Consider the following 25,814-nt stretch of genomic DNA (forward strand, 5'->3'; position numbering starts at 1 on the left):
AACGGCACGGTCAAAATGGAAGCTTAAAAAATTAGTATAAAGAACGCCTGAGGAGCTACATTAACGACAAAATTCAAACCAAAGCATTGCAGTTCCACTTTATACAGATTTACACTTTATACACATCTGAACGCTTTAAACAGGAAAAGGAAGGGTTTAAAAGCATGATATCTCCCATTTAACACATCTGCTTTCCTTTTACACCTGAGACCTTATAACACTAATGAGTCACATAACACCAAGCAGGGAAAGTGGCTAAGTGGAAACAATTTGGACATTTCCACCTAGGGGTGCACTCACTTTTGTTGTTAGCACTTTAGACATTAATGGCTGTGTTGAGTTATTTGAGGGGACAGCAAAATACAAGCTGGACACTGGGCATTTTACATTGTATCAAAGTGTCATATCTTTGGTGTTGTCCTATGAAAAGATCTAATAAAATACTTCCAAAATGTAAGGGGTGTACTTACTTTTGTGAGTAACTATACAAATGCAGAGATTGTGCTAGTCTTGAGATTCCTTCAGCCTTTAAAAGCAAATTTCTCCCTTGTAGAAGCCATGAATTTAAGTGCTTTTTTTTATTTTTATTTTTTTATTATTATGGGATTGAAGTTTTTGAAACATCGCTGGGATTCATTACGTTTAATATCATTGCCTAGATAAGTAACTGGGGTATTTGAGAAAGAATCAGTTACACTCCTTAACTGCTGATAATTCACACTTTTTAAAATGATGGCAGAAAATGATACTAGCAGAATTGCAGAAGAAATTTGTGAGCAATCTTTTAAAAACAATGATGTGTCATCAGCAAATTGACTAATAAGAATTGTTCTATTAGAGATTGAGATGCCCTGATGATTGCTTGATTTTATTTGGGAGCAAAGCAGCTGAGCAACGAGAAGAAAAAGATATGGAGAAATTTGACAGCCTTGTCTGATGCCTTGTTGACCCATGTTTAAGTTTAATAGAACAGTTGGCATTATTATATAATATTCTAAAAATATTGCAAAAAAGTCTCCAAAGTCAAGCCTTTTAAGTGAATGGTGTGAAAACTGATGCACAATTGTGTCAAAGACCTTAAAGAAATCTAAGGACAGATTAAAATTATTATCCAAAATTAGGTTGGAGTAATCCAACACATCCAAGACAAATCTGATACTACTGGAAACATGTCTGTGAGATAAAAAAGCCAGATTGCTCTTCGTCAGTTATTGATTGAAACCCTGTTTTGATCCTCTGTGCAAAGACAAGGGCCAAAACTTTGTCATCATTATTCAACAAACAATTGGGATACCAGCTGTCAATTAAAAACAAATCTTTCTTAGGTTGGGAATTAGAGCAATCAATCATTGAGTCCTACTCCAGGGTAATGCACCAGCTGATATGCATTCATTAAACAGTTGTAATAAAAAGGGAGCTAACTGAGGAGCAAAGAGTTTATAGAACTCAGATGACATGCCGTAAGTCTCTGGTGATTTATTATCTTTGGCCGCCCTATAGAGTAAAGTTATTTAGGTGGTAATGGAACATAACATACATCCTCATCTTCCTGCTAGTTTGGGAGTGTTTTGTCAAGGATTTAGAAAAGACAGAGCATCACTTTCACAGTATTTTCATGTATAACGCTTTTTTTATAATAGATCTAATTGTAGTTCATCCTAAGTTATGAGTCCTCAGTTACCACTTGTTTTATTCTTAAATGAGTAACTGTATTCAGATTTGCAATATATATGTTATCCAGCCTTTCCCGCAAGTTATTCAGCTCTGTTTGATCCTTTTCTGTCAGATATTCTGGAGAAAGCTGAAAGAAAAAAGAAAGGTAAGGAATTATATTTTGTTCTTCCAGTTTTCTACTTTTAACCAGGTTGCTGCCAAATATTCTTAAATACTTTGTTCATTCATATTTAAGTAATTTCCAGTTAATAATATACATTATTTTCAGTCTGAGCTTTAATAAAGAAACCAGATATTAAGAGAGTATTGTCCTTCCAATAACTTGCTTTATTCAGACCAATATGCTCAAGATATATAGCAATAGAAATGTAAACAGCTTATGGTCACTTAGGGGACAAGGATGAATTTTAACTGCAACATTCTCGTCTTTGTCCAGTATTATGTGGTTGAACGCTCTGAAACAAACACTTAAACCCCAAAATCACTTTCACTGCATAAAGAATGATACATCACAAGTGTTTATCTCTGTTAATTTTCATGGATATGGCTTACAGCTAATTAAAACCCCAAAATGAGCTTCTCAGAAAATTAGAGTATTACTTAAAACCAATAAAAAATATTTTTATTTCAGAAATGTTAGCCTAGTATGCCCATGTACTGTTCAGTATATGCACTCAATGCTTGGTCAAGGCTCCCCTTGCATTAATTATTGCATCTGTTCAGCATGGCATTGAGATGATCAGCACAATATCCAAAGAGTCTAGCTTTGGCCCTTATCTGACTAGACTTTATTCTCGCAGTATCTCACTAACTTCTCCATGTGGACTTTCACAAGTGGACTGTTGTGCAGTGAGTTTGCATAAAGCCCATTGCAGTTGAGTGCATTACTTACTGTTTTCATTAGAATAACTGTACTTGCTATTTTGTCTTTCTGAAGCTCTCTGTGACTGCTCCTTGGTTCTTGGACAACTCATTTGATTTGAATCCTCTGTTGAAAATCTTATGAGGGGCACCAGGCTGTGGCTGATTTATGGTGAAATGATGTTCTTTTCACTCCCGTATTATAGCGCCAATGGCACTTATTGGAATATTCAGAACTTTAGAAAAGGAGCTGTAACCATTGTCGTCTGGATATGTTGCAACAGTCTCTTTGCTCCTACCAAATATGATTCATTGATAAAACTGTTTATCACATAAGGGATCAAACATGGTAACTTGCATTGTCTTTGCCTTTGAAGAAGAAGAAGGAAATCGGATCACACCCTTAGCTTTATTCAAGTCATGATACAACTACTATGGTACAGCTAATTTACACAGGTCTATATGTACAACAGCAAATACAGCAGTGGTAGAATGTTGAGTTTCAGTAAATTCACAGGCATTTTGATAACATTCAGACACACTCAGACTCTCTCTCTCTCTCGTTCTCAAACACACACACACACACACACACACACACACTTAAGCTCACACACATATATCAGTCATACCAATTAAGTACAATGCTCAGAAAAAATCTTGACACATTTTTAGAAATGCAGCATTTTCTGCAAATCAGTTCTTCATCAGTGTTAAAATGAGAGCATCATATGAAAACATCTAATCTTACAGTTTTGCAATGTTCTCTCTTTCTTTAGAAAAAGACAAAGACGGTTCCTTACATTTTGACATGGCAAGATGTGACAGACAAAAACCATAATACTACATTAACAACACCATTAAAACACAGCTCTATAACTGAGGACAAACAAGACATCTCAGAGTCATAAAGCCTGGTCAGGTTGTTTCCTGGATGAGTTGGGAAAACTGAGGAGGTCATTGTTAGATGAGATACACTGACTGACCTCTTAGTAAATTGGTCAGTGAGACATTTTTACCTAAAGAAAATAAACTGGGCAACACAAACTACAGACACCTCAGGGCTGCTCTGAATAAACATTGGGATTAATGTTTGCGGTATTTGCTTTTAGAGTAAAAGTAATATTGCTGCTGAGACTGAGCCGTGAGTCTCGTCATTTTTAAGTCATCACTAAAAGTTCTCTCTCTTTCATCAAGAGGGAATGAAACCAAAGCACAACATGGTAACATGATCTACATAACCATTCAAACACAGACACATTGCTTTAGTCTTTTACACAAACCTTAAAAAGAACAGATGTGTGTGAACATAGAGTGGGACGATAGAGGATGACAAAGACTAGACTGACACGATGTGACAGAAATGCTGGGCAGCCTGAGGAGCTTTCCAGAAGCAGAGAGCAACCACAGGTTGATGTAGGCCACCATACAGGTTTTGAACTATTTTTGAACATGTAACAGCATTGATACAATCATACAACATAGCGCCATAATCTTTCCTTGGTGCCCCCCCCCCCTCCCCCAGTTTGCTGTTTGTGTCGGGGGATCCGAAGCAGCAGGAGGTCTGACTTTTCAAGAGAGGATTTTCTCCCGTGTTTCAGGCAGCTTTAGAGCCAACAGACCTCCACAGACGAGGGCGGCGAAAGCCAGGAAGATGGGGATAACTTTTGTGATGCCGATGAAGGCTGCAAAGATGAAGCTGGCAATGATGGCTGCAAACTTACATATTCCGTTCAGGATACCAAATGCTGTCCCTCTGTAAAATAGAAAAAGAACATGTAGATTCAGAACTCGAGAAATGTTCTGCATACTTAAGTGTAAGGATTATGATTATTGATTAATTAATATTCATCAAGAATTATAATTTCAAATCATAATTTGAAAAAAATTAATTTCTTAACCAAAAATCATTACTTACGAATAGAAATCAGAGATGTTCTCTGGTGTTGTGATTATGGGCTCAAAGCTCTTTAATAATTACAAATTATTAACCAAAACCACCAACTGTCACTGTTTATTCAACCACTTCACCGAAGGTGGGGGAACTTCGACCTTGTTTTGACAGATAAATCACTCTTGCACAAAATAAACACTTCTCTTAATTATATACATGAAGATTTATTGAAGCCAAATAATCCTGATATACCATTATTCTGGTCCAAAACCATCACCTAACTAACAAGCACTATTCTACACAAAGGGAATAACAATGACTACCTAACAATAATAATAAAAGAAAAACATATATGCGCATTTAGTGTCTATGAAGATCAAACCAGTAGTTTTATGGACAAAATGTGTAATTTGGGTTAAATAGGAAGAAGTCCTCCTGTTGTGCTGATGTCTCAATCGCAGCGATCAGCTGATAAAATGGTGGGGCCACACCCCTTTAGCCACAACCAGCTGAACGCCCCAAATCTTAACAAAGAGTAATAAACTCTGAGGTGGGAACTCAGTGGAAAATCTCCAGCAATAAAACTGGAACAAAGAGTGGTCGGGCGAGGCCCAGACCACAGTTACTTTGAATGAAAAACTTTTAAAAGTCCAACTTCAAAACATTAGCCACGCACGATTCAGCAGTGCTTGCACACCAAATCAAATCAAAACACAGCTCAGCATAACATAATTCAATCAGTATTGCATGCAACAAGTTATTACCTTAGATTAACTACTGGTGATTCTAAATCACCTTCACTATGCCTCATCCTGCCCAGACTTCTAAATGCACCTATCCGGTTTAATATGAAAAGAACAAAATTACTTTGACGTTGATTTCTGCTCTCCACCGGATCAGGTCTGAAGAAAAAGGAGGGGAGGAGGACCTCGCGTCCATGATCAAATTAAAGAAAAAAACCGCTAATTTCTCATCTGTCCAGGAGGGGAAAAGATGAACCGTTAGTCGACTGCATTACACAAGGAGGAAAACTCATCTCCTTGGACATAGAACCTCTGTGGGTTTCCACCTGTTCCGGGTGTCGGTGCGGTCTTCGATCGTCAAATGAATCTACTGATCTTCTTGTATCAGACAGATTTCCAGCTTTCAAGCTCTTCCGGGAATGGCCTTGTGGAGCAAAAGTTCGCCTGCGAGCTTTTGTATCTCCAGATATACGACTCCGTTGCACTGTCCTGTGAGACAGGCAGGAAATGGCCATGGAACTCTGCATCTCAGCCGGTTTATACTCCCAGTGACGTCAGAGCTGCGACGTCTGTTGAGCTGCGCATGTAAAAATGTGCAACCAAAATGGATGGCCCCAACATCCCCCCTAGGTTCGAAGGGTGTGATTAATCGCAGTCTTTGAAGCTACCAGGTCCATCCATCATAGGAGCTGAGACTCAATGATCCATGATCCATGAAGAAGAAAAACAAAAATAAGAAAAAAAAAACAAAAATACTGTCCTTGTGTTCCTCTTGGCAGGAACGGGAGTTCACAGTTCAGTTTGTTTCTCAAAGACCTTTGACTGGGCAGGACAAGGTTAGCCTGGGCAGGACTAAACTCTGACTAACTCATACCTGTCCATGTCATTCAATGAGAAAAATACAAAAACAATACATTCACATCCTCATCACATTCTTTTTGGTCATCAGCTCTGGTAACCCTGAGACAAAGTGAAACAACCATAAAAAGAAAGAAGGAAAAACAAGATAACTAAATAATGGGGTTATGTCTTAGTCGTCCAATTCCAGTCAGGCAGGGGAATCAGCCTGTGGCATTGGCAAAGGTATATGGGATATTACACTTGGCTATGAACCAAGGGAAAATAAATGTGAGGGAGTCAATCCTGTTTTGTAACCAACTATGCAGTGTGTTATCTTAACAGAATCCAATGTTTAACATGGGTTTAGGTTTAAACAAATTAGCTCTTTCACATGATGATGGGATTTAACATTACTCCTGTCTCTAAACCTTTTAGATAGGAAAAGGGAAAGAAAAAAAAAGAATAATAATAATGGAACTGCACTACTTAGGCTATCAGCCAGGTGTGTTTGTGGAGGTTGCAAGGTGTCTGCTGTGGTGGACTTTAGGATTTTCTCTACTAAATCCAGCAGAACTCGGCAAGTAGGTATCTGTGCCTAGGTGAGACCGCCTACAGATGAACCAACATCTCTTAATAAGACTTTGCATGAAATCTCTGGCAGTATGTGTGACCATTAAATCATTCTTAATCCCTTCTGTGAGGGTCTGCAGTGCATGCAGAGTGTTAATGGAAAAATAACGTGCAACTTGCAGTTTAACACTGTGTCTACCTGAAAGGTAGTTATAGTTTTAACAGTTCCTGTTGAAGAAAGTTGTTAGTGATTAGTGCATGTTCGTGTGCGTTTATGAAACATGCACCTATTTAAACTGGTCCTACGCACTGGTCTCTCCATTCCCGGACATGGAGACAAGCTCTGTTCTTGGGGAAGAGACTTCAATGTAGAACTTCATCTGGTTCAGCAAAAGAGCAGCAGCTGGGGTGACGGTGTCATTTGGTGCTGACTTAATGAGGGTGCATGTCACAGTTAGGGGGAATTTGTTACTTCCTGCTAATTTTGGAGCTGGTTCGGCCCAGTTGGTCTGAAGGTGGAACCAAAGTAATGTAACTCCCCTTCGCTGAAGCGGAGGTTGACCGATTGGCTGGGATGGCTGAAACTGGCAGCAGGTTAAGCATCCTTGGATGTAGACCTGAGTGTCGTGAGACGTTGGAGGCCAGTACGCCATCTGTTGGAGGGTGTTGAGTGTGGCTTTGCAGCTCCTATTGCCCCCTGCAGGAGAGTAGTGGGCGTAGGATAATGTGACCCCCTTTGGTCTGTTGGAACAATGCTGAAAGCATGAGAAAGCTGTTTTATGCCAATCTGCACACTGGAGGTGCACACTCTGCTAAGAGGAGTGTGTGGCTGTGTTGTGCCTCAGTTAAAAGGGGATCTTCTTGGCACACGCGGTCATACAGCTCTCTACCAGTTGATAACTGCCCTACCCAGAATGCTAGAAGCACTTCTGGTATGAACATGGTTTCCAGGTGTACACCTTACACCACTTTGGGGTTGTAAGTTTTCACACGTGGGTTCTTTAAAGAGCAAAGAAATGATGTGTGACTGCATCTGGGAGGAATTTTCTGGGTGGCTGGGTGCAGCTATGTCCCAGAGGTGCCCATGTCTGGCACTGACGAGGACCTGAGAGGTTCTTTGGGCTCCTCTAAGCTGGCAACCTGGTTTGTCACCAAGGATGTTTTGCTGCTTACACCCAGTGGTGTTTGCACCTCCACCTGGACCCAGAGTTGGTCCTGTGGCGGTCAATGAGTGGGGCCAGCCTGTCCAGCAGGTCCTGGCCACCAAGGAAAAGTTCTATGTTCAATGTGCACATATAGATGGGGTGCACCAGACTCACGTCTCTGAGTGTGATGTCCATCTCCACCCAGCTGGTGATGCTTACATCACAAGCTTTAGCCTGAAATAGTTTAATGAGGGAGAGGATGGCTCTTCTCACCTCCTCGAACAAGACTGAGCCCATCAGATTGATCCCTGATCCTGTTTTAAAATGGAAACTCAGGTTGACATGTCCTCCTATACTGGTAAGACAGTATAGGTAACCTGTATGTTCATTTTGGTTCAGTTTACTTAAGAACCGTGGAAAAGTGGTTTGTTGTGTTTCTCCTGAAGAGGTCCCAAGGGGTTCTTGGAATTTCCCAGGATCGTCTCCCCATCCGTGGAGGTAGACTCCGCTGGCTGTGGAGACTGGGTCCACACCTAGTCGTGGATCCGGTTTCACCGGATGGTCAGCTGCCTCTAATGATGGTGGAGGTTGGGCGCATGCCTGGTCCACTGCTTCTGTCAGAACCTTACGGAAGGCAACCTACATCTCTCTCCTCGGGTTGCATCCTGCATGTTGACTCCAACCTTTACCATCAGGCCAACCTTTGGGCCTCACCTGATGGTCAGGTCATCTGTTCGACCAGAAGTGGTCCGGCAACTTTGACTGTGGCTGGTACTCAGTACCACCCCCCCGGTTCAGCTGACCAAACATACGTTGTTCCCTTAACCTGTTCTTAACATGGGTTCTGTTTGAAGGCATTTCTCGGCCTTCTAATGCAAGACTGTCTTCTTCTGCATGCACCTGTAAAACTCTAGCCTCACCTTCTGATTCCTTAGTAGGGCGTGCACGTGTTTCTCATGCCATCTGAGTGTATTTACGGATCTCTTGCATGGTGAAGGTTTTTGTTCTACAGTACATAGTAACGTCGTATTGCACACTTTCATGAAGGTTGTGGAGGAATAATGATTTAAAAGCATATTCCTCCTCTATGCTGGGAACATTACCACCTTGGAAGTAAGCGGCTCTCAGGCGCTCGTAATTCTCTCTGGGTGCTTCGCTTTTCTTTTGCTGGATAGCCAAAGCACCAAGTGTTGTGGAGGCCCGGTCCGTGTACACAGAATATTCTTCCCTTAAAGGTTCACAGAGGGTTGAATAATGGTCTCGGACTGCAGGGGGCAGGCTCTCCATGAAAATATGGACGCTCCTGGATGTTGTCTTCCAGATGAGCTCCAGATTTTCCTGTGCTGATGGGCAGCACAGGTCTAAAAGGCAGCGTTCGACTTCCCTAAGATAATCATCATGTTTGATTCCTCATTATTAGGGTCAAAATGCTCTATGCCTTGGGCAAGAGACTCAAGTTGGCGTGTGCACGATCCACTCTCAGGGATTGGTGCTGGCCCATCTGAGTTATCATCTGAAGGTTCACTTCTGCTGCATCCCTTGTGTGTCAGGGCATCACGCTTCACCCTTGGGGGAGGCACTGGAGGCAGCTCATGGTACAATGTTGGACCCTGTGCTCCATGGAATCGGATCCTGGACAACGGTTGAGGGCGGTGTGAACCACCTGAGTCCCAGAGACAGCTCTCCTGTCACCTTGGCAGAGATGAGGGATTGTAGAGCAGGGTCCTGCAAGTCAAGTGTGAAAGCTGCTCACCCCAACTCATATCTGTTCTGGACTCTGTGGATGTGTGGGCAAAACCACAAGCTTGGGAAGGTTGTCTCTGGAGAGCAGCTTCTATGTTTTCCAGCTCTGAGTGGAAGGTTCTCTCAGGGTGTTGCACGTGTGGCTCAGCTTCAGAGGTTTCAACCTGTGAGACAGGACTTATCTCCACCCCCCCAGTCCTCTGGGGATGGGGGTGTGTCCTGGCTACGCTCAGCTACCTCCAACCTTCTGGCTGCTTCCAACTTCTCTTCCACTTCTAACAGTTCACACCTTGTTGCCTCTGCTGTCTGCAAAGTATTATTCAGCATAAACTGTAGTTTAAAACGCTGGTCAACTTCCAACCTGACCCTTCGCTGATATAAAAGAGTGAGCTGTCCTAACACATCGACCACCTGTGTGTCTTTTGGTGGGTTCTTAATGACCTGGAGCAATTCCTGAATCCTTGCTTCACAATCCTCAATGATATAATCATTAAGAGCTTTACGCTCCTCTGATGACAATAAAATCAAAGCTCCAATTGCTTCCTGTGCCTGCATTTCTGTGGGGCCCTCCTGACTCACATCTCCAGCTGCAGTCCGGGATGTTTTCTCCATCTTTGGCCAAAATGCATAACAACAAACAAAGCTGTTCAGCTATGAATGACCACTAAAATTACCAGTAGTGACAATTAGCAGTTTAGACTAAGCTGTTTAGTTTTGAATGATCGCTAAAATCAATTAGCAGCAACACAAACAGATTAAGCATTCAGCTAGCTGTATGATTCCTATATATATATATATATATATATATATATATATATGTATATACACTGCTCAAAAAAGAAAGGGAAAACTCAAATAACACATTCTAGATCTGAATGAATGAAATATTCTCATTGAATACTTTGTTCTGTACAAAGTTGAATGTACTGACAACAGAATCACACAAAAATCACCAATGGAAATCCAATGTATTAACCAATGGAGGCCTGGATTGGAGTCACACACAAAATTAAAGTGGAAAAACACACTACAGGCTGATCCAACTTTGATGTAATGTCCTTAAAACAAGTCAAAATGAGGCTCAGTATTCTGTGTGGCCTCCACGTGCCTGTATGACCACCCTACAATGCCTGGGCATGCTCCTGATGAGACAGTGGATGGTCTCCTGAGGGATCTCCTCCCAGACCTGGACTAAAGCATCCGCCAACTCCTGGACAGTCTGTGGTGCAACGTGACATTGGTGGATGGAGCGAGACATGATGTCCCAGATGTGCTCAATCGGATTCAGGTCTGGGGAATGGGCGGGCCAGTCCATAGCTTCAATGTCTTCATCTTGCAGGAACTGCTGACACACTCCAGCCACATGCATTATCCTGCATTAGGAGGAACCCAGGGCCAACCGCACCAGCATATGATCTCACAAGGGGTCTGCATATCTCATCTCGGTACCTAATGGCAGTCAGGCTACCTCTGGCGAGCACATGGAGGGCCGTGCGGCCCTCCGAAGAAATGCCACCCCACACAATTACTGACCCACTGCCAAACCGGTCATGCTGAAGGATGATGCAGGCAGCAGTTCGCTCTGCACCGTGTCTCCAGACTCTGTCACGTCTGTCACATGTGCTCAGTGTGAACCTGCTTTCATCTGTGAAGAGCACAGGGCGCCAGTGGTGTTCTCTTGCAAATGCCAAGCGTCCTGCATGGTGTTGGGCTGTGACCACAAGCCCCATTTGTGGACGTCGGGCCCTCATACCATCCTTATGGAGTTGGTTTCTAACCGTTTGTGCAGACACATGCACATTTGTGGCCTGCTGGATGTCATTTTGAAAGGGTGTGGCAGTGCTCCTACTGTTCCTCCTTGCACAAAGGCGGAGGTAGCGGTCCTGCTGCTGGGTTGTTGCCCTCCTACGGCCTCATCTACATCTCCTGGTGTACTGGCCTGTCTCCTGGTAGCGCCTCCAGGCTCTGGACACTACGCTGACAGACACAACAAACCTTCTTGCCACAGCTCACATTGATGTGCCATCCTGGATGAGCTGCACTACCTGAGCCACTTGTGTGGGTTGTAGAGTCCATCTCATGCTACCACGAGTGTGAAAGCACCACGAACATTCAAAAGTGACCAAAACATCAGCCAGAAAGCATAGGTACTGAGAAGTGGTCTGTGGTCCCCACCTGTAGAACCACTCCTTTATTGATTGTGTCTTGCTAATCGCCAAAGATTTCCCCCTGTTGTCTATTCCATTTGCACAACAGCATGTGAAATTGATTGTCAATCAGTGTTGCTTCGTAAGTGGACAGTTTGATTTCACAGAAGTTTGATTTACTTGGAGTTATATTGTGTTGTTTAAGTGTTCCCTTTATTTTTTTGAGCAGTGTATATATCTTGCAGATTAATGGGTTTTGATTAAAATGAGCACACAGGTTTGACCGTTCAAACTGTGGCTTACCCAAGTCTACGCTTTAATGGAATTGATCAAGCAAAACACACAAAAAAATTTTTAGAAACAAAACCCAAATTTTAAAATAAAATTTTAAAAGTGGGATAAATAAAACTAAAACATTCCAATGCTATTCTTAGCTTCAAATGGATGTTAGTGATGCATACTATGGGTTATGTACTTTCTTGTAGGGCCAACCAAGTTAGACAACTAAAGTTAGTTATGCGAGTCTGGTTAAAACATGCTACACACACAAGAAAAACCCAGCAAAAAAAAAACGCAGAAATTCCAGAGCAGAAGTGGCAATGAATAAACAATAACTTGATTTTAGTTCAAGCTATGTCCTTTGATCATCGGTGATGGGATTATCTGCTAAAACTAAAACTAAAACTAATTACTAAAACTAATCAAATTAGTAAAATTCTGCGGCAGCAACTGTAATTCTCACTAGTGACTACAAGATGGCACTAAACGCGGAGAAAATCCTCTTGTAACTGCAATTCACTTAATGGCCACCAGACGGTAGTGTTGCTTCCTGCCTGACTGGGAGAGTGTTGGTTATAGCTGTAGTTATACCAGAGGCAGATAGGATGCCTCCTACTGTGCCAAGAATTTTTGGTTGCTCTGGCAACAAGCTGACTGCGCTACAGCTCTAAGCCAGCAGGGATTGCTTTGACAAGCTGGCAATTTACGTTGAATTTCACCATAAACTACACAAAATGTCCACCTTGCATCCACAAAAGCACCATAGAAAAACTATTATTACTATCAGGAGTATATTATTACTTCTCTGCAGTAGAATTGAGCCAATATTAGTCAAGATACATCCTCCAGCTTACAACTGCAAAATTTTACCAAACCTCACAACAGTTTCCAGGATAACACAAATGTGTTACTTCGTGCAACAGTGGTATCTGTCATTTTAAGGCCCACCCAGGGACGCCAATTATGTAAGGATGGCCCCAACATAAGGGAGGGGAAGAATTTGTTGCAAAATCATGCTCTGTACACAATACATATTGTAGTTGTGCACAAATGTGAATTGAAATGAATAGTGTTTATTTTTACATTTTTACAAATAAATATCTGAAATGTAGGACATACATTTGCCCTCCTAAACCAATACTGTAAAATCACCTCTAGCTGTAATTCTAGCTGCAAGTCTTTTGGGGTATGTTTCTTCCAGTTTTACAGTTCTAGAAACTGAACTGAACACACGGACTTTGACTGGCCCATTCTAAAACATGAATATGCATTGATCTGAGCCATTCCAATGTGACCCTGGCTTCATGTTTAATATCATTGTCCTGCTGGAAGGTAGACTTCTACCCGACTGGCAAACATGTTGCAGCCTCCAACAGGTTTTCTTCCAGGATTGCCCTCTGTTCAGCTCCATCCATCTAACCATCTACTCTGACTAACCTCTCAGTCCCTGTTAAAGAAAAACATCCCCACAGTATGATGCTGCCGCCACCATGTATCACTGAGGGAATTGTGTGTGCAAGGGGTGTGTGGAGTTTTATGCCCATATGCCTCTTTGCATATGGGCATAGTTTCACTTTTGGTCTCATCAGGAGAGTGTCCCTCTTCTTGTAGCTGCAGGAAATGTTACTCTTGTGGTATGTGGAAGACACTAGATGGACAGATGAAAGGTTCAGATTTTCTTTTGTGAAAAAAAAAACTAAAACAATAACAATAAAAATACTGGTACCCTTTTTCTTTCATCTTACAGTTATAACTTGATTTGTGTTGGTCTATTAGATGAAATCCCACTAAAATGCATTTAAGTTTGCAGTGTTAACATGACAAAATTCCACAAAGTTCTATGTGTAAGGGGTTCAAAATAGTAGACATTGGTAAAAGTAAACCTTGATAAAATGCAGAAATTCATTGCTTAGATTTGTTTGTGCTCAGACAAACCTTTTAATGAATGAAAAATCTTTAACGCCATTAATGTCTACATCATTATCTGGGATAATGAGCTTTGGCTGGGGCAGCTGGAGTGCACACTGAGAGGTTTCAGTCATTAGCTTAATGTGTGTTTTAGTAAGCTGAAACAGTAGAAGTTTTAGTTCTGATCGTGGCCCCTTTAAAGCTATCAATGAAGACACAACATGATTTGTGAAAGAAATGGGACTTGGCACATACTGTGCCTTTCAAAAGTATTCACCCCACCTTAAAACTACAACCTCCATGTTTTTTATTGGAATTTTATGAGATATGCCAACACAAAGTAGCATATTACTGTGAAGTGACAGAAAAGAGATACGTGCTTTTTATTTTACTGTTACAAATGAAAATCTGAAATGTGGGATGTGCATTTGTGTTCAGTCCCCTTTTACTCTGATACGCCTAAATAAAATCCAGTCCAACCAATTGCCTTTAGAAATAGCCAAATAGAGTCCACCCATGTGTAATGTAATCTCAGTATAAAAACTACTGTTCTGTGAAGGCCTTGGAGGTTTGTTAGTGGACAAACAGCCCCATGAAGACCGATATGGAGGTGGTAGCATCATGGTATGGGCATATTTTCATTTAGTATGGACAGAGAAGCTGGTTGAAGTATTATCTACAAACCACGTTTTAGGTAAAGTGACAACTCCACTGCATCTGTTAAAGAGCCAGAGATAGACCATACCTTTTAGAGGAGGGGTAGAGCTCCACAGAAATGACTTCCAGCCCATTCCAGGCTGCCACACTAACCGCATAGAAAAGACACTGCCAGCAGATTACGGCTCCTTGACTGAAGCTTAAAAGCAACAGGAAAGTACAGGCTGATGACGCCAGCATAGAACCGCCTGAAATAAAAGACACAAATGATAACTGAGCTTATTCCTGCAAAATTAGATGTTTTTTTAGTTTCTCTGATGAATACATTAAACAGAACTGTTTGTGGTCATCTGTTCCAAACAGATCCTTCTATTTCTGAATATGTCACCTATTATTCGAATCCGTCCTATCTTGTCCATGAACAAAGCTGAGATGATGTTGCCAGGCAACACAGCCAGACTGCCAAGGAAGCTGACCATGTAGATGACGATGTCGTTTTCCTCCTGGAAGTTCAAATGACAGCCTTTTTTTGGATGGAGGAAGGTGGTGTTTTCCATTCGACAGTTTTTGAACTTTTCCTGCCACAAGTCTGGAGAGAAAACACAGACCTTGTTTGACTCCAGATAAAAATAAAACCAAACATATTTCTTTGGCCAATAATGATAATGCTACGTCAGGCACCTGTGTTATAGAAGACAGTGTTTTTGATTGTGCAGTTCTCAAAGAATGTGTTGGTCGATTTGATGTCCTCAAAGTAGCAGTTCTCAAAGAGCGATTCCTCAAACTTGACAGATTTAATCTCGATGTTTGCAAATCTTGAAAAAAATAGACAAAGTGGCAAAAAAAACCTTTAATGATAACTTTGTGAATCTTCATGTCAGGAAGAACAGTGATACACGTACTTGTCATGGATGTACTCTCCCTCGCGGTGGACTTGGTTGACCAGGGAAAAATTAAAGTGGAAACGCTCCACACGTTCTCGGTGAAACACTCGGACCTTGGACTCGTACTCCTCGTATTGCATGTACTTTATCATATCAGGGAACCACACTCCTAGACCGTGGTAACTAACACACAGGAAAGAAACATCAAACCTAATTAATCTGTTAAAGTGAGACAAAACTTAGTTCTTGTCTTTACAGAATGATATTTTTTTATTCATGTACTCATACTAAAAATGTCAGTGAGGCATAGAGCATTCAGTGGTGTAAAGCTATACCATGGTTTTAAAAAGCATACCATTCCGTCAGCTTAAACTATCTTTATTGAGATACCAGACAAAGTGCCGGAGTGACTGAAGTATTCTCTGGCTGTATGGAGCATAGAGTAATTCAGTGCTGCTCCTTTCCCACAGAAAAGCTGCACGCTGGCAGTCAGCTGGTTTAAATAAGGCTCCTGTAGTCTTCTTTTGTTTTCTTTGCAGAACTAGTGGCCTTTATTTTTGTTAGTTTTCCAAAGTAGGTAGACAGAAAGTGGAGTGGAGAGAGGGGAAAGACATGATGCAGCATAGGTTTCCGAGGTTGAGACTAGAACCCAGGGCAGCTGTGTCGAGGAGTGAGGCCTCCATAAATGGTTAGCCCGCCCTACCGCTGCGCCACATGCAACACCGCAGCCCTAAGCCCACATTTCTGCATTCGCTGCAAGTGGAAAACCATCATAATTAATAGAAATAAAGGCTTTTAAACATCAATCTGTTTGTAATCTACATAAAGTGTTTCACTGAGTGAGTTGAGTTACTGAAATAAATGAACTTTTCAATAATATTAAAATTTACTGAATATGACTGTAGTCTCTTTATTAAGACAGACAGCTCTACTCAGTCAGGTTACTAGTTAACAACTAATTAACCAGGCAGTATCAGCTTGTTACACTTGTTTTAAAATGTATTGCATTCTTCACAATAAGCACTTGAAAGCTACTAGTAAGTATTGTAGTTGCTTCTCTAATTTAACCCCTTACTTTCAAACATATCATTTTGAATATGCATATTTATTTTCACTGAAGTAGGCTCTTATTTTCAAAAATCTGCTTTATTGAATTCTGTTGTTCTGATGAAAGATCTAAGTTCTACAGGCTGCAAAAGTCCAAGATGGCTGAATGCACCTTCTAAGCAGAGTTTTCATGGAGCATGACACCCTCGTTGGAATGGTTACAGAATGTAAAATGTAAAAAACTTAAATTAATAAAAAAAAAACTACTCTGCAATGAAGTCATACTGCACATAATAACTTCAGTGTCATAAAATGTTTAATAGAAGCACAGTCATGAAAATGTATTATTGATACTTTAGGTAAATTAAATACCAAAATACAACTGCAGTCCATTCATAACTTCATTTAGACTTCAATACGCTGGAAAAACAATTCATAAGAATGTGACCTTTATAGTTATTTCCAATTATCAACATAAAATCTTTCAATTTAATAATGTAACAATATTAATGTTTAGATAAAAAAAAATAAAAAGTTCAGTTTTTAAAATATTTCTCAGGCTGTTAAGAGTAAGAAAGAAATCACACCAGATTGTGCATTTTGTTTTATATTTTTGTGTTGACACCATAAAACCGGTACCTAAGGTGATTATATCATGAGAATCTCAAACCTTGCATGTTATTCTACCTGAAAGCCATACAGAACCACACAATGAGTAGGAACAGGCCTTGCAGCCGGAGTTCCGGAGCAGATAAAGACATCACATTGGCCATCACCTTCAAAAAGGAAACAGAACATTAGCTAGTGATTGAGTCATGGTTTTCATACAGTATTTGTGAGGCAACATTGTGTCGAGATGAAAAACTGAAGCAAAGCAAAGGTTTCTGTTTGAGCTATTTTGAAACCTGCTGCAGCATGGTCATTTTTCGGACTGTCCAGCGCTGGAAGGCGGTTCCGGTATCACTCTGGATCTCTATGAACTCGTCCTCCTGGGTTTGTGGAGTCTTAATGTTTGTAATCTGTCCAGAGAGACAAAGAATGTCAGTGTTTTTATTTTTACATTGTTTTTATTCTTAAATCTCTGACAAGATGAATAAGTCCAAGCTGGAATAATAAAAAAAACACTTTTATAATCGATTTGAAAAAGATATATAAAATGGTAATTTGGAGCTGGTCATAATTTTACAATTAGGAGATTTGTGGCATTTAACATAAAAACTATCACATTTATTTTTGATATAAACAAAAACAAGTCTTCAGGTACCACACTGGCATCTGCTGTCTGCCATGATGTCTGGGACCTTACTGTGCCCAGAACAAAGACTAAAAAAGGGCATCGTGTTCCCTGGACAGTATTAGTATTAAATCATCTCTTTTTTTTGTTGTTCTACAGCGTAACTTCTGTAAATAAATTAAAATGTAGGCCTTGCAATGGCTTTAATAACTGAGATTTTTTTGTAAAGCTCAGCTGACTAAATGACATGTTTCCATGAAGTACGTTGCAAAAATATTCATACTCTTTTCACTATTATACATTTTGTCAGAATACAAGCAGAAACGTCAATGTACTGTACTAGGATTTTATGTGATAGACTAACACAATAATGACAGAGTTCACAGAGTAGTCCAATTGTGAACTGTACGATTGCGAAGGGAAAGGAAAATAAGACACGGTTTTCAGTTTTTTAATAAAAACATGAAACTATGATGTGCTTTTGCATTGCTGTTTGAAAGTGAAGCTTTGCCTCAGTCTCAAAATCTTTTGCAGCTATTCACTTGTTTTCTTTCAGAACTGTGTAGTATTTAGCTTCCTATCAACTCTGACTATCTTCTCTATTCCCTGCTGAAGACAAGCATCCCCACAGCATAATGCTGCCACAACCATATTGCATTGTGAGGATGGTGTGTTCAGGGTGATGTGCAGTGTTAGTTTTCTGCTACTCATAGCGTTTTGCATGTAGGCCAGAGAGTTTAATTTTGGTTTCTTCTGACTAGGGCAACTTTTTTCACATAATTGCTGTGTCTCCTACATAGTTTGTGGCTAAATGAAAATGGAACTGTGTATGACGTTCTTTCAGCTATGGCTTTCTTCATGCCATATTTGTGAGGTGGACCAAAAATAGTTGTGCTTTTGACAGATTCCCCCACCTGATCTGGGGACCTCTGCAGTCCATCCAGAGTTTTCATGGGCCTATTGTCTCTCCAAATAATGCTATTCTAGCTTGTCAGTTTAGGTGGACAATTATGTTTTAGTAGGTTTGCAGTTGTGCCATACTCTTTCAATGTAATAACATTTTGAGACCTTGTTTTCTAACATAATCTCTAACACAACCTCACTCTAAAATTCTCCATGTTTATCCCTGATCTGTCTGCTTTGTTCCTCAGTCTTCACGACACTGTTTGTTTACTAATCTTCTCTAACAAACGTCTGATGCCTTTATAGAACAGCTGGATATAAGCTGTGATTAAACCACACAAAGGTAGGTTGTATGTGCTAACTAATGTTACCCAGTTCCTTAAGACCATAAAACCTGATAATAAAAATCTAACAATCTTCCTTTTTCATTATCCTTTAAATTAATAGTGAAATGGTTTGGCTAAGCATCAGTGTTGGGGTTAATGAAGGCTTACAGTGAAGACTCTCTCTGGTTCCCCCTTGGCTTTCCAGTTGGTGTCATGAACCTGTCGCAGGATCATCCATGCCTCATCGTGTCTGGCATTCTGGAACCCACAAACACATAGACTAAATCTCTTATTGGCTCTTTAGGTTTCATGGACATTGTTTGAAACCAGATATTGTGTGGATTATGTGTAGTTCAAATTGCAAACACAGTCTACTAAGCATAAAAAAGAGAATTTTAGTCATTAATTATACGGCCCCAAAAGCTGTACACTCCTGCCAGATCTGCCTGATGTAAACGTTCCAGTGTCATTACCATTCTCTCTCTGAATTGGTAATGTGCGATGTGCAGATTTAGGTTTACAGTAATATTTTAGTTTGGCTAACATGTGTTTTGACTGGAAGCTATATTCATGTTCGTAGTGGCCCAGATAGAGTCCTGGCCTGAATCTTTGGAGGAAGCTAAAAATTAAGGTGTTGGAAAGGAGGCTTTCCAAACTCCAAGACTTGTCATCACTGCAGATAAAATGTTAGTTGAAACATGCTAAAAGCAGGCCAGCTATGATAACAATGGTTTGTTTGCTATACCAACAAAGAACTATTGATTAGTGATAAGGGTATCAATGATTTGATCCCCGAGCCACTTAGTTATCCATTTTGCTTTGTGACACAGTGCTCCATCACTGGGAAAAGCATTATTCAACTCTAAATTGTGATTCTTAAGATAAAGGACAGAATTAGTTATTTTTTTCTCAAAACTAATGTAATTATTTCTAAAGCTTATGTTTTCAAATATGACAAATAATGGTTTGAAAATGTAAACATGTTAAGATTCAGTCTCCCAGTTGCAACATTTGTTTGAAAATTACATTTTTACTGGACCTGAAGTAGAACTTTGTCAACACCATCAGACAAACATAAATTAATATAGAAATATTTTTGAATGAACCTGTTATTAATATTTTTACTCTCTGTGGTTTCTTAGTTTTTTTAATTATGGACATGTTTTTAAATGAATCATACCACCCTTTAAAAATTTAATTTAGTCAGTATTTGATTACTTCTTTTCAGTTGATACAACATAACCAATTTTACATTTAATCACCATAATAAACAGTAGAATTTTGAAATGAAAAAACATATGCACTAACTTCATAATTCAACTGTTTTAGAGAAAAATGCTTCTCAAGAAACAAAACAAAAAATATTTAAAACAAAAAACAACGAAAAGTCTATCTGACAGAGTTGATGGAGGTGACAGAACTGACTGCAGTGACAAACTTGTCGGTAAAAACAAAATATACTGCACTCAAAATGAGAACTACATTGAAATAAATGCTGAAATGTTGTACTACATGCAGAGAAAATGTGTAAATAACCATGCTTAGATTTCAATCTAAATGGAGAAGAAAAATATAAACAAAAAATATATAGGCAATAACTATTTGAAATGCATTGTGAACTTTTTCAAATCTTTCCAAATCTCTTTTCTGTGGCCATTCTAGCCTGAAATACATACCATTCTGTAATCAGTACACTGTTTCATTGAAGGACTAAAAAAATCATATTCAATTTAAATAAAGCTATTCAACAAGTTGCTGAAACTAAACAGAAAAGTATTTAAAAAGAAATACTTGATGCATGTATAGTAATATCATTTATGTAAAATATATTAAAAGGAGTCAATCGCGCACTTAAGTGAGATTTGTCAGCACCGTCATTTAAAAGCCCTGATGGTGTTGACATCTTACGGAGTTGACAGAATGCCATACTACCTCCATTTATATGATGTTATTCTGAAGGAGGCCATTTTGCAGATCATCAGTTTCTCAAAAACTTTACAATGTATCAAAATTAAGCATTTATTTTATAAAATTTTATCAAAATATTATAAACGGTCAGTTATGGTGTTGACACGATATGGTTGTGAAGTACGACTTAGGAATAAAAAGGAAGAAAAAACAAAAGAATAACATAAGCTTACCAAAGCTGGCTAGCCCTGCTAGCAAAAGGAAGAAAAAAGAAGGGGTCATATGGTCCTCAGAGTTTTTGATGACCCCCAATAATGCCTAATTTTTTTTACATTCTTTATATGTCTGACGGTGTTGACAAAAACTCAGGGCACAATTTCAATTAAGTTGGAAAATACATAAAAAATAAATTGTTTTGTATTGATACTTATGAAATTGTTTATTTGAATACTTATGTTTAGCAGTTTTGACATTTTATTTTAGAATTTTTTTAATTGTTTTAAACTATTGTAATATCCTGAGTTCTGCTCCAGGACAAGGGCTTTTACAGACACCATCCACATACTACATAATATAAAATCAAAAATATTCAAACACCATGAAAACATACATTGTTATGCTGACATTGCCCAGGTTAGTTTTTCTGTTATTTGAAGAAATAATATTTTGTGTATATTTCATTCAAATTCTTTACTTTATCCTGCAGACACGTTCTGTCCCTCGTTTCAAGAATCAGTGTGTCCTGTGTTGTTGGGCAGAGTTGCTCCTGCAGGATGTTTTAAGCTCATTCCTTATTTATGGCAGTGTATACTGGCAAATGTTTGAGCCCACTCCCATGGAAGACAGGCGACCCCACAGATAAATGTAGTCCTAGGAGGCTTCAGTGCCGGTGTGACAAAAGATTCATGATAGCATTCACATTGTCTTTCACGGACAGTCGTTCCTGATGTTCCAAACAGTTTGAAGACGTTTCAATCAAAGAAAACAAAGTTACCCCTAATCCTCTGCAATCCAGTCCTGGGACTTCCAGGATAATGTGAGACCATCCTTCATGTTTTCCTGGGAGAGAAGTGGCTTGTTTGCTGCCTGTCTTTGGAACAGGGTCCACACCTGCTTGCAGTCATTCCTCAGCATGCTCTGCACTGGTGCAAATCCGGTCTTTTAGTTGAGTGCAGTCCAGAATCATGCCGTACTTTCCTGGGCACCCTGAAGTTTCACAGCAGCTGAACCTCTCTCCTTAAAGTTCTGTATAATGGTTGATTCGTATGCAATCTAACTTGCAGGAATAATTTTGTGTGTGAAGCTGTTTTGATGCTAACTGATTGATACAGGACCCATATCCTCTGGGTAACCATGGTTAAAGATCGGTTTCAATCACAAATGCATTTTAAAACAATCACTCCGCTCTACTTAATCAATCAGAACAGTTTGTTATCAACTGCCCTGTCTTTAACCCTGTCACCTAAGACTGGTTATGATGCTAGCAGGTCATTCTGTGCCATCAGTACAAATGAGGTTATTGTGATTGGTTCTTAACTTCATTAATTTTGCGATTAATTGTTTTTTTATGTAATTACACTTTATGGCAAACAAGAGTCAAATTGCCACCATGCTAAGAGAAGCTGTAATGTTTGTATAAAGCAACATTTGTATCTGTCTAAATGTTTTGGCCACAGCTGCACACTTCTAACTTCATGTTCTATTTATCATCTAACTCCAGGATCTGACCTCCAGCAGGAAACGTGGACTCTCTGGCATGAAGACGACTCCAATGAGTGCAGCCAGTGCTGGGAACAGACACACGAACATGAAGAGTCTCCAGCTGTGCATCTGAAACTGGGTACCAATGGTGAAGCCCCAGCCTGAAAAACCAATAAAGAGCAAGTTAACAATTCAGGAAAATATTTGACTCGAGTATTTTCATGTGTGACCCGGGTATGCAGGGAACATTCCTGGACTTGCTGTTGGGACAGAAGTTGGGTAGTGTCAGAAATCTAGACCAAGTTTGTTTCGTTAGAGAAGAGCCTGAAAGAAGCCTAATCATTCTCAACAGTCGGCTATTTTAAACTGCACAACGACCTGAGCAGATTCCACTGAGCCTGTGCCACAGAATGAAATAGGAAATTGTAAGATAATCAAATTACACTGTATAATATCTTTAATGTTTGCGAGTTATGTAAATGACTTGAGAACGTTTTATTTTTAAGCTAAGATAACATCACTTAGCTAAATTGTTAGCGCAGGCAGTAGCATTCATACTTTGACTAAATTATTTGTTCTAAACTAAATATAGACAATAAGAAGCTATTATAATTCTGCTGGTTGTCTTGCAGTTATATTTCAACATTATTATTTGGTGTAGTTGTGTTATTTCATTTTGGAGTTTTAACCAAAGATACACTGGCACAACAATATCAGTGTTCCTACACAGTTTGGATGGGCAAGGGAAAAAAATGCATGGAAAAATATTTAGATGTTGAGACCTTATTCTGTGCATTTGTTTAGAAGTTGTATCCATCCATCCATCCATCCATCTGTCCGTTCATCCATTCATCAATCAATGCATCTCCCATCCATCTCTTTGTCCTTCCTTCCTTCCTCCATGTTGTGTTAAATCAACTTTTATTTGTCAACCAATTGCTCAGCCATGTAGACTGGGAAAACATCTATAAATACCATTTTAGTAAAATGTTCTTGTGCCGTTTTAGTTACTCAACAGTTTACATTGTGTGTCAACATAATGTGAAAGTGTTTTATTTATAGGAGCCTTGACAGTGTTACCATAGTGAGGAATGATTCCCCAGGCAGTGAAGGAGGCGTACAGGCCTCCCAGCATCCAGAACATGCAGAGCCAGCTCAGATGTTCTCCACGCTTATCCATCTGCAGGAACTCAGTGAAGTAGGTGTACACGATTGGGATGGATCCGCCAATTCTGGTGCACAAAAGACATTTTCCTGATCAAACCATGACATCAACTTACATGCTGACAGTTACGGCTAGTATTTAGGCACAAAAATAGGTTAAGCTTTAGAAAACATGTCTATAACTCTCGACTTTAATGCTCTGTTGGCTCAGAAATTTTGTTCTGCAATTGTAAGTAGTACAAAGAGCAATTATGTAAGTCATTTGTCTTCAGTTCACTGCTAAAAGAAACAAATTCTGACATTCATTTGAATTAACTTTATTTACATAGTGGCTCAAGGGACTTTACAAAAAGAAAGTTAAAAGTCAAATTGACTGAATCATAAAGACAGATTCAAAGTCAAATATATACGTTCCACATTAATAGTTATAAAAACAATGCAGTCAAGCTCAGTTTATAATTCAAGTTGGTTAAAAAGTCAGTGACTTGTTGGATTCACTCCTCCTGGATGAATGCGTAGCAACAGTGAGCAGTCGCTTGCTTTGTGACATTGACTTTGCAGCAATCCCTCACACTGAGCATGCATGTAGCGACAGTGGAGAGGAAAACTACCCTTTAACAGCAAAACCAGGCTCAGTGTGAAAGGGCATCTGCCCCAACCGACTGGGGGTTTGAGAGAGCAGAGCAGAAACACAAAAGAACACAGAAGCACTGATCCAGGAGCACTTTCTATGTGAAAGAAAACTAAAACGTTAAAGGCAGTAGTAGCTCCTTGAGTGGCCTTATCTAGGAAAGAAACAATCTAAGCAGATAAGCTCTGCACCACAGTAGGTGGCAATAAAAGCTCAGCTAATGGTTTTTGTCTAGGAGAGAGACAGGGTTAAACGTTGAAGACAGGGACAAGTATACTATCCATAAAAGGAGAAGCAGTAGTAGATCAGCTAATGCCCTCTCCAGGAAGGTGTAACAGCTGAACAGAACGTTCTTCAATAATCTCATGTATTTCAGAGATATAACTGTAGTTAAATTAGATACTCACAGTTCAGTATATTTCCATAACTAGTTCAATCCCATACCTGGATTTGAACTGTTACAGTTTAAGTCTAAAGCATATTTCAATCACTTCTCCGATTTCATCTCTATAACTTTTAATCGGATGTTTCTGACGTTTTTCCAGTAATGTTTGGCTTTCAGTGGTTTAAACCATAATAATAGGCTCACATGCACTCACAGCTGGGAAAAGTTCACGTCAGTACTTCTAACATCAGTAAAGAACTGGTGCATGTTTTAGCTCTTGGGTCACATCTATTATAGAAAACATATATATGAAAAATGCTAAGATTTCAGTGCATAATAAAGGTTTTACAGAAAGATGCAAGAAACAGCAGGGAATGAGCACTAAAGCTGACATGCAAAAACTACTGAAAAACTTCCATCTCTAATCTTGTAGCAACACACTCCACAACATGATAAATGAACAGTTTCTTCACAACGTGTTGCTGTGATCATCTGTCTGGGTACGGTCTGACTACATTAAAGATGGCTGTAATTAGTGCAAATATAGGTTTGTAGAGGCTAAATAAGGAATTAAATGTACAGTACATGTACAGGGAAATTATTAACCAAGACATACAGAAGTAGAAACATTTGCTGACCCCTTTAATCTTAAATTAAATAAATCTGTTCATGCAGAAAAATGCTACCTTGAGGACATGATTTAATTGGGAAAAAAGGGGCACACTGGCAGTCACCAAGTCTCCATAACAAACGTCTCCATGCTGACCGATTGTTTGGGAATGATTCTAGGAAAATCCTTTTCTGTCCTACCATCACAAATGTTGACATGTGGTGTTTGCCTCAGTCTACTGAGAATTTTACTCTGCTGTGTTGAGACTAACATTAAGCTTAAAAGCAAGAAACACTCTAGATACTCGTGCTTGTCGTCTTCCGCTTTATTCGGGACCGGGTCGCAAAGTAGAGATGCCCAGACTTCCTTCTCCTCAGACATCTCCTCCAACTCCTCCTGGGGGGAGTCCAAGGCGTTCCCAGGCCAGCCGAGAGACATAATCCCTCCAGCGTGTCCTGGGCCATCCCCTGGGGCCTCCTCCCGGTGGAACGTGCCTGGAACACCTCCCAGGGGAGGCGTCCAGGAGGCATCTGATACAGATGCCCGAGACACCTCAACTGACT

The 25,814-nt window shown here is 39.8% G+C and overlaps 1 protein-coding gene across 1 annotated transcript in view; it reads right to left on the reverse strand.

Moving 5' to 3' along the window:
* Positions 1-2,925: 2,925 nt before the first annotated feature.
* sv2ba (synaptic vesicle glycoprotein 2Ba) overlaps positions 2,926-25,814 on the reverse strand; it is a 40,041-nt gene continuing 17,152 nt past the window's right edge. The window contains exons 4-13 of the mRNA XM_047362360.1: positions 23,542-23,693; positions 22,489-22,622; positions 19,021-19,110; positions 17,295-17,408; positions 17,077-17,165; positions 15,361-15,525; positions 15,140-15,273; positions 14,847-15,047; positions 14,547-14,706; positions 2,926-4,288 (exon numbers count right to left, since the gene is read on the reverse strand). Coding sequence (XP_047218316.1) covers positions 4,105-4,288; positions 14,547-14,706; positions 14,847-15,047; positions 15,140-15,273; positions 15,361-15,525; positions 17,077-17,165; positions 17,295-17,408; positions 19,021-19,110; positions 22,489-22,622; positions 23,542-23,693 — 1,423 coding nt within the window. The 3' untranslated portion in view covers positions 2,926-4,104. The remainder of the gene's footprint in view (positions 4,289-14,546; positions 14,707-14,846; positions 15,048-15,139; positions 15,274-15,360; positions 15,526-17,076; positions 17,166-17,294; positions 17,409-19,020; positions 19,111-22,488; positions 22,623-23,541; positions 23,694-25,814) is intronic.

Source organism: Girardinichthys multiradiatus, chromosome 4 (assembly GCF_021462225.1).
Source record: "Girardinichthys multiradiatus isolate DD_20200921_A chromosome 4, DD_fGirMul_XY1, whole genome shotgun sequence".
Lineage (NCBI taxonomy): Eukaryota > Metazoa > Chordata > Actinopteri > Cyprinodontiformes > Goodeidae > Girardinichthys > Girardinichthys multiradiatus.